The 9,323-nt window shown below is 39.0% G+C and overlaps 1 protein-coding gene across 1 annotated transcript in view; it reads left to right on the top strand.

Annotated features, from left to right (window-relative positions):
* The window catches only part of PLCB1 (phospholipase C beta 1), a 680,716-nt gene that overhangs the window by 575,824 nt on the left and 95,569 nt on the right, over nt 1-9,323 (top strand). Inside the window, exons 24-26 of the mRNA XM_024764260.1 lie at nt 3,214-3,346; nt 5,332-5,385; nt 8,651-8,870. Coding sequence (XP_024620028.1) covers nt 3,214-3,346; nt 5,332-5,385; nt 8,651-8,870 — 407 coding nt within the window. The remainder of the gene's footprint in view (nt 1-3,213; nt 3,347-5,331; nt 5,386-8,650; nt 8,871-9,323) is intronic.

Below are 9,323 nucleotides of genomic sequence, written 5' to 3'. Positions count from 1 at the left end.
GTCTGGGTACATTGCTGACTGACACAATCCCGAAAATCCAGGCAAACTCTCTCCTCTGAGCAGAGGGTACAGATGGGCAGCTTCTGGACCACTTGCGCTCTGAAGATGTGCTTTGTTTGGCATCTCAGTGGTTTTAAATTGGGAGATATTGCACCAAAAAGTCAGTTTCCCAGCTTTCCTCGCAGCCTAGGCAATAATTGGCTGGAATTCAGTCGCCCCTCCCAGGAGCTCCCCCTCCAGGTCTGGGCACAGCCTCGCTTTGCCCTATTGCGTGAAATCTAGTCCATTTCGCTCATTTCCATCATTTCTATTGACTACCTGTTACTGTACAGTGCCAAGGGTGCCCCTGCAACCCCCAGGGTTATGTGGTGCCGGCCACCCTGCCTGGAGGCATCCCCAGGACCCCTGGACCAAGCATTTCTCCAAAGCTTACCTCAAATCCAGCACCAAACTTTGGTGATCTCTTGATCCTCAGTTGTAACTACAAAGTGTTTGCCAGTGCGTTTCCTCAACATTTATCTATTTTTTAAAAAATGTCTTTGAATTCATACATTATATCAGTTTCTGCAATGTAAGGGCTTTATCTTACATACCCTTGATAAGCAGAGCTTCTATTTCTTGCATCTTGATTCAAGTTAATGACTGAACTTGATTTCCCAAGGGCACACAGCCCCATGGAATGCCTGCAAACCTGGTACAGACAAAATAAGCTTGCTGGGTTCATTTTGAATACACCTCCAGCCTGAGACCCCCAGGGCATTACGCCTAGTTGCCAAAAAGAAGCCACACAGTATTGCCTTCATGGAAGCTGGCTTTCCGTCACCTCCATGCTTTCCAACATCAAAATTTTCTTCTTCCCTGTCCTCTTCCAGAGGGCTAATTTCAGCCAGCTATCACACTGGGAAGAATCTGATTCATCCCCACCTGTTTCCAGAAACCTGCCTGGATATAAAAAATGGGCAAGATCAGCCACCCATGGAACAGGAGCACCTTCTGTCCCTGTTTTCCCGGCAGCTGAGTTTGGTGACCACGGGCGCCCCCTATGGCTGGGAGGCTGGGAAGTTTTACCCTCACTGTACTCAAGCCAGAGGACCAAGGCCATTGGGTAACTTTGCTGATGACCCAGTGCTCTGTCCAGCACTCCCTTTACTTCAGTCTCTCCTGTGCAATGTAAATGCATTTCCTTTATGAATTGTGTGGTCAAACATCTATGATAGTTCAGTCTTCTCAAGTATCTCCTGCAAACCCAAATGCCTACACGACTGAGGCAGGTAAAGTTTAAATGAGTCACAGGGGAGTGTCCTTAAAGAGGCAGAAACCCCTCCGTTCTCATCCAGAGTGAGAAAGCAGGCCCAGTGTTGCCCAATCTGATTTTTCAACTGAAGCAAGAGATCCATTTTATTAATGTAAAATCTCCAGCACTGGGTGAACATTTTGATGCATTCCATTTGGACCCTAGAACATTTCAGTGCACTCCAGTTGGACCCTAAGCCTCCAGTTTGCAATCTCTTGCTGAACAAAAAATATGAAATCCCTCCCCTTGGCATAATGATTCTAGGGAGACTTTTCCTGATGGATGTAACTGAACAACACAAACATACCAGAACTTCCCCATTCAAAGTAGCCATTTTTCAGAAGACAGTTCTGCATCGTGAGTTCTACAGGCTGCCAAGGTCACTGGCCTAGGTTCCTTAGCCCCCACTCTGACCCCTGCCCTGCCACTGACCCCAGGCTCATCCCTTACATCTCAATACCATCAGCTCTGAGCAGAGCAGGCTGTGGTAGGTAAACAGGGATTGTTTGTTGAATTAAAATAAGTTCTGCCATCACCAAAAACAGTGTTGGAACTTGTGTTTTAAAGATGCTTTGGGGGGACAGATTAAAAGCCACTTGTGACAATGTGTCATTATTTCATTCTCATCTTACATTTTCTAAAAATGTTATCATAAGGCAATCTACTGTCTGTAATTACATAACAAAATGTCACAACATTGAACTCCAAATGACTCTTGGCCATTTCCTAATATATTTTCTTAATGTACAACAAAGTAGAGCATCAGGATAGCCTCATTGTCAGTAAAATCTGCCTTGGACTCAGAAGGCAATTCTGAGACAAGAGTTGCAGAACCCTGAAAAGCATCGCTAAAATGGTATATAATTACTGAGGCAATTATTTTATAAAGATCAACATTTACTCATCAAACATTAAATGTTTGCTCTGCACAGGGCATAGCAGACTAGCTGCTGGAGGGAATGGAGTAGGGATTTCATAAGTTTTAATGTATCTGTTATTATTATTTATTGGTAGTATTATACAATCTTAAATGTTTTATCTATTTATTTAACATGCACAAATTTACTCTGTGCCAGGAATTATTCTAAGCACTTTATGAACAGTAACTTATTTGATCCTCTAAACAACCTTACAATATAGATAATATTATGATCCCCAGTACATACATATCCCCATCTATAAAGATGAGGAAAGTGAGGGACAGACAGTTAAGTGACTTGCCCAATATCACAATACTAATAAGTGGCAGGGCCAGAAATTGAACCCAGGTAAGTCTGGCTCCAAAATCGATGTTTATAACCAGTGTATCAATTAGCTACTGCTGCATAACAAACAATCCTCCAACTCAGTGGCTTACAACATCAACTACTTATTATTATTCATGAGTCATTTGGTCAGCTGAGCAGTTCTGTTGATCTGGACCAGGTTCAGCTAATCTTAGGTGGGCTCACTTAAGTGTATGTTGTCAGCTCAGGGCTGGCTGGTCCAGGACATCCTTGTCTACATGACTCAGCTCTCCTCCATGTGGGCTCTCATCCTCCGTGGCTATAGCAGGGGTCTGAGAAAGAGAAGAAACATTTGCAAATGGCTTTTCAATCCACTGCTTATATCTAGTTTGCTACTCTCTCATTTTACCAAAGCAAATCACATGCTCAGGTCCAGAGTCAGTGCTGGAGAACACATCCAAGAGCAGTGGGCATAGAAAAGCATAAATATCAGGTCCTTTAAAACAATTAACTGGCCAGAATCATGGTTCAACACCATGCTGTTTTTACCCTGCTTTCTGCACAGTTTCAGATGTGATATTTCAGAGTCCAAATGAGTTGTGAAAATGCTATCAAATGTAGCTTTTTGGGTTTAGGAAGATCACAAAAGAACCATAAGAAGTGTGAAAAATTAAAGGATGTTTATGATTTTAGGCTGATCCTGGGGAAACACAGTCAGAAGCTCCAAGTGAAGCCAGGACAACTCCAGCAGAAAACGGGATGAATCACACTACATCCCTGACACCCAAACCACCCTCCCAGGCTCTCCACAGCCAACCAGCTCCAGGTAAACACTCTGATGAGAGAGCTGTGCTACTTGACTAGTAGCCTTTAGTTTATATGTACCACTGAAGGAGGTAGCATGATTGACTTAGCGAAAACATCACATGGGCAAAAATGCATGGACTTAGGAGATGCTCCAGAAACATGTGATGAGGGAATGAATGAGGGAAGGAAGGAAGGAATGAAGGAAGGCCAAGAGACTCATAAGTGCTCATCTGGCTCTGCTGACAATTTACAAAGCCACAACAAAATATCACCCAGATTTCCCATGTCTTTATTTAGTGATGGATTATGGTCCATCTGCTGGCAGGGTGTGTGAAGGGTTCTTCAAGCACCTTATATGCAGCTATGCTTTAGAAGCACATTCTTAGTTCTACCTCACTAAGTTACATTTCTGCCAAGAATTCCTTCGCATCTTTCTCCACTTCCTTTCACCAATTTTAAGTGCCTATCATGTGCTGAGCACGCTGCTAAATGCTTCACGTGGATTATCTCATTTAACTCTTAAACCAGGCTTCTGAGGGTTGATTCTACCACTGCCCCCATGGTGCAGATGAATAAATTGTAGTTTTGAAATGACAAGGTACTTCTTGAAGGCCATGTCGTCATTGAAGAGTGAAGACAAGACTGACACCCGTTCTCCACGATCCTAAAATTCTTCCCTTTAGCTTCTATGCTCCTACTGAGACTACTTAAGAAAGGAGGTTGTTGAGATTAATAGTAATAAGGAGATAACCTGTGTATAAAAAGAAGTGATATTTTTAAATGAAGTTTTTATATACCAAATACAAACATTTAGTGTGTTTCTAGAATATGAATAATTTAAGTAGTGAATATAACCTTGTGCTTTTGAGAGTAAAAGAGAATTTAGCATTTGATGTTTTTACTGGGTGCTTTGGAATCATTTGACTTACAGAATAATTTTTAAAATAGCACAGAATACATTGCAAAACTGGACCCCTCTTCTCTGGCATTTACATCTGTCAGAGTCACACCAGGAAATTAACGATGGCACAAGACCCTGAACTAAACCACAGACCTTGTTTGAACTTCCCCTGCTTTCCACTAATGCCTTTGATTGTCCCAGGTTCCAGCTCAGGATCCCACATTGTACTAATTGTCAGGTCTCCTTAGCCTTCTTGAATCTGTGACAGTCCCTCAGTCTGTCCTGTCTTTCATGCCCTTGACACTTCTGAAGAGTCTGTTATTTTGTAGATTATCCTTCAATTTGGGTTGGCCTGATGTTTTCTCATGAGTAAACTAAAATTACACATTTTTGGCGAGAACATCACAGAAGCAATGCTGTTCTGAGAGCATTATGTCGGGGGTATCTGATGTTGCTGTGTCTCATCGTCAGTGATGTTGGATCACTTGGTTAAGGTGCCATCTACCAGGTTTCTCCACTGAAAGTTACCATTTTCCCCTTTATAGTTAATTGATATCCTAGTGGAGACACTTTGAGACTATGCAACTATACTGTTTCTCCTTAAACGTTTGTCCAGTGATTTTGGCACCCTCTAATGGATCTTGCCTGCAACATTATTCCTGCCTGCTGGTCAGCCTTCGATTTTTTTTTTTAAACATCTTTATTGGAGTATAATTGCTTTACAATGGTATGCTAGTTTCTGCTTCACTTTAGTGATGTTGAGCATTCTTTCATGTGTTTGTTGGCAGTCTGTATATCTTTTAAAAGATCACTTGTCATTCCTGTTATGGCCAGAAGGTAGCAGTAGCCTAAACTGAATTTGTTGACAGAGTTTTGATTCAAAGTGGAGGAATGGCCTTTCTATAACTGGAGCATATAGATTCACATTTAATTAGGTTTGCCCCAAAGTTACAAAGTGAAGACATTTCTTAGAATATTTTTAGGATAATTTTCTCCCACAATTTGTAATTTCTCCATAAAGAGACTTAGAGTCAAGAGCCAAACATTGTTTAACAGGAAGAAAACAATTTCAAAAGTTAAAAGAGGCTTTTTTTTTTTTTCAGGCTCTGTAAAGGCACCTGCCAAAACAGAAGATCTTATTCAGAGTGTTTTAACAGGTAAATACCACCTTTTTTCCCTATGGAATTAGGCAGCTGAATATTACGCAGGGTAAGTATTTAGAGGAGAGGAGATTTCATCTTTGAAATATAACATCATTAATATTTCTCTTCTAAAACCATCTACAGATACATCCTACTTCAAGCCATGTTACACAATATAATCACAGAGAAGTAACCATACTTGGCAAATAGGACCCTACTGGTATAAAAAAATAACATAAAATTTCACAAGATGTATTTTGGAATCAAGGAATAGTTTCATACTGGAAATGTGACCCAGTGAACAGGAATGCAATCTTCCCAAAGTGCCCACAATAAAGCATATTTTAGAAATGCAGAATGTGAACTGTTTGTGACCATAGAATACACAGAGTTTAAGAATGATGATACAGTTTGGGAATATTTTATATTTGGTTAATTTGTTAAGCTAGTGGGACTAAAATTGGTACCAGCTTTCTTTAATTAGCAGTATGTAGCAGTGTATAACATATTGGCCCAACATACAACAGAAATGTACACAAAAAACAGCACTATGGATAAGAACCAGAAACTGCAAACAAATTAAATATCCATAACCAGTAGAGTGGATAAATTATGGTATAGTCACAGAATAAAATAGGATATAGCTGTAGAAATAAACTACAGCTACATACAACTGCATGGATAAAATTCACAGCATAATGTTGAAGAAAAGAGGACAGACACCAAAGAGCACATTCTTTATGATTCCAGCTACACGAAGTTCAAAATCAGACAAAAGTAATTTGTGTTCTTAGAAATATGGATTTGGATTATATTTAGGGGGTGGGAGGGAAGGCTGGAACCGAAAAGAGCGTCTCTTGGGGTGCTGATAATATTCTGATTTTGATCTAAGTGGTGGCTACAGAAACCTCTTCACTTTGTGAAAATGGAGAGGGATATGTATTTATGATTTCACCAAAATAATACATAAAATATGCATCAAAAACTTATTTTAGGAATGTATGAAAAGAAAACATGTGTTTAAAGATTTAATTCCATGGGAAACAATACAATGTTCACACATAAAACAAGAGACAGAAGTGTAAATAAGAGCATAATTCCAACATTATTTAAAAATACACAAATGCATAGATGAAAGGTGGGTGTCTATATCAATATATTAGCAGTGATTATCTCTGGTTGGTTTATGAGTGGTATTTGTTTCCTTATATAAATGGACATTACCTTTACGCTTCAGGACGTATTCAAACAATAGCCTTTCATCCACAGACTTTTTAAAAAATGATACTTTCCGTGGAATTATTTTTAGTCATAGGTTGGAACATCTTGAACCCTGTTGCTAAACTTGCCACAGCTGGTGTGCTGCACACCATTTTTAAAGAAGTGAGGTTAAATCTGTCACCAAAACTGCAGCAATTCCTTAGGATTATAAATTTTAATATAATCAGTCATTATGCAACCATAATGAGTCCATCTGGGCCTGAGGGAAACCATTAAATAAATATACCTGATTCTCTCCCTGGCCTCTTTCTCAAAAGGAATCGAATGTCAGGAGAATAGATACATTATTAAAAAGGGAAACATATTTCAATTGCTTAAAGACCTTATCATTTAAGAACATAAATTGTTATTCTGATTTCAACATTTATCCACTAGATATATCATTTGCTATCCAGGTCTGTTGTTATTCATGGCATATATCATTTCTGAGTCTCTTGACAGTTCTAAATATTTATGATAACTTATTTTTGTTCCCAGAAGCAGAAAGTTCACATCAAAGGATGAAAACATGTAAACTATGACTTAATCTAGGTCTAAATAAATGATAATTAATTGAATTTAAGGCACCATCCTTTTTAAGGTACCTCACTACTCATGGATGGCCAAGAAAGAAAAGCACCAACAAGTTGTGACACTCCATTGACTACGTGATGCATCTTAGTTTTAGAAATGTTAACATATTTTTTAAATGCATATTTTTACAATTGATTAAACAAGTCAGTAAAACACAGACTGTTTTAAAATCAAGCTCTGTCACATTAAATGTTTTCTTGGCATTAAATAAAACACTATGTAGTGATATAAACTACCACCAACCCTTATGGTGCCTTTGGGTAAATCACAGCACGGACCTTCCCTCACCTTACTGATCTATACTGGAGCAATGTTGTGATAAATATACAAACCTACAATATCTATACTGTGAATAGTGCCCCTTAGAAATGGTGCTGTAGAACCTGTACAATCATTTGTTAAGCCTCTAACAGGCACACTGCCAGAAACTATGTTAAAAACTTTGCATTAATTCTTTTATTTCATCATCACCATAACAACCCTAAAAAGTGGAAATTGTGTGATCTTTAAAGTGGATCCTGTTAGTGCCCACCAAAATCCCCTTTACCATCTGTGGCACCCAGCTCCCAGCTATAGTAAACGTTGGCTACTAACAGCTCATAGCTTCCTGTGCTTTTGAAAATTGCCCTCATGGAAGGCACACTGATCATGAAGAGGGATTTCTTATCTGATAAATATCTTGCTACTCTGTTGATCATGGAGCATATCTCATTGTATCCATTTGAGCTATTTATTACACAACTATGTCTCTGACAATGCCCTGATACATTTGATGCTCTAGGCATCAAAAATTTATATAAAAGCAGGTGCAGTGCCATTTGCAAACATTAGCAAACCACAGGGATAGCTGAAGATTGTGCGGGAGATCTTTTATAAAAAAAAAAAAAGAGAGAAAGAAAGGAAATTGCCCTCAGCCAAAAGGAAGCCCCCTCTCCAGGAGTTTATGCCCCCCACAACTGACATTCCCAAATAGGCAAAAAGCTGGCTTTCTTGCCTCAAGGTGAGACTAACTCTGTAGTACAGTTCACGCTCCAGAGCTCCCCGTGGGATCAGGCAGAAGCCGGACTCCAGCAGAGACCACATCCTTGTTTAGCTACATCTTCTTCTGTATCTGCTGCCCTCACTCCCCTCCTACTGAGAGCCCCCCTTGGTAAATCACATGTACCTGAATCCCTCTCTTGAGCTCTGTTTCTAGGGAACCCAAACTTTTTTTTAAATTATGAGTAAAGAAATTGGGTCTTTGAGAAATTTGGTAACATAGTCACAAAGTTAGCAAGCCATAAAGCCAGCCTGGAACACACGTTTGACTTCCAAGCTCTGCTCTCAAGGTCCAGTGGGCTGGGGTCAGAAAACTACTGCTCAACAGCAACTGCTCTGTCCTCTCAGCCCTTCCAGGCCTCTCAGCTCTCATACCCATTTGTTGCAGAAGTAGAAGCGCAGACAATTGAAGAGCTGAAGCAACAGAAGTCGTTTGTGAAACTTCAAAAGAAGCACTACAAAGAAATGAAAGACCTGGTTAAGAGACACCACAAGAAAACCACCGACCTTATCAAAGAACACACTACAAAATATAATGAAATCCAGAATGACTACTTGCGAAGGAGGGCAGCTTTGGAAAAGACAGCCAAAAAGGATAGTAAGAAAAAGTAAGTTGAAGGGGTATTTCTTGTTTGTTTTATAGTATAAAGGAGGAGAGTCATTTACATGGATTTTCAGTGTTGTTTTTTTTGAATGGACAAACTACAATTAATTTAAATGATTTTTTATTGATGAACATAAGTGTTGTTTTTGATTATTTGCTATTATAAGAAATGTATTAATAAATATGTATGTATAAATTTTTTCATATATTCCTATTTTCTTAAAATTTTAAAAGTGGGATCCCTAGATCAATTTAAAGACTTTTCTGTTTCAGTTTGTAACTATCAGCAAGATATGAAAGTGCAAACTGATGGAGAAAAAAGTGATGTCATTAGTATCTTAATTTGCATTTCCTTATTAAGTTGAATTTTTTGGCATATTTATTGTCAATTTATATTTATTCCTTTGAAAATTGTCATATCACAGTCTTTGCTTGATAGTTCTCTTTTCTTTTTTTT

This window comes from Neophocaena asiaeorientalis, unplaced genomic scaffold (assembly GCF_003031525.2).
Source record: "Neophocaena asiaeorientalis asiaeorientalis breed wild unplaced genomic scaffold, Neophocaena_asiaeorientalis_V1.1 scaffold400, whole genome shotgun sequence".
Classification (NCBI taxonomy): Eukaryota; Metazoa; Chordata; class Mammalia; order Artiodactyla; family Phocoenidae; genus Neophocaena; species Neophocaena asiaeorientalis.
Note: the sequence above shows the minus strand (reverse complement) of the source record. Positions and strands in the feature narration are given on the sequence as shown.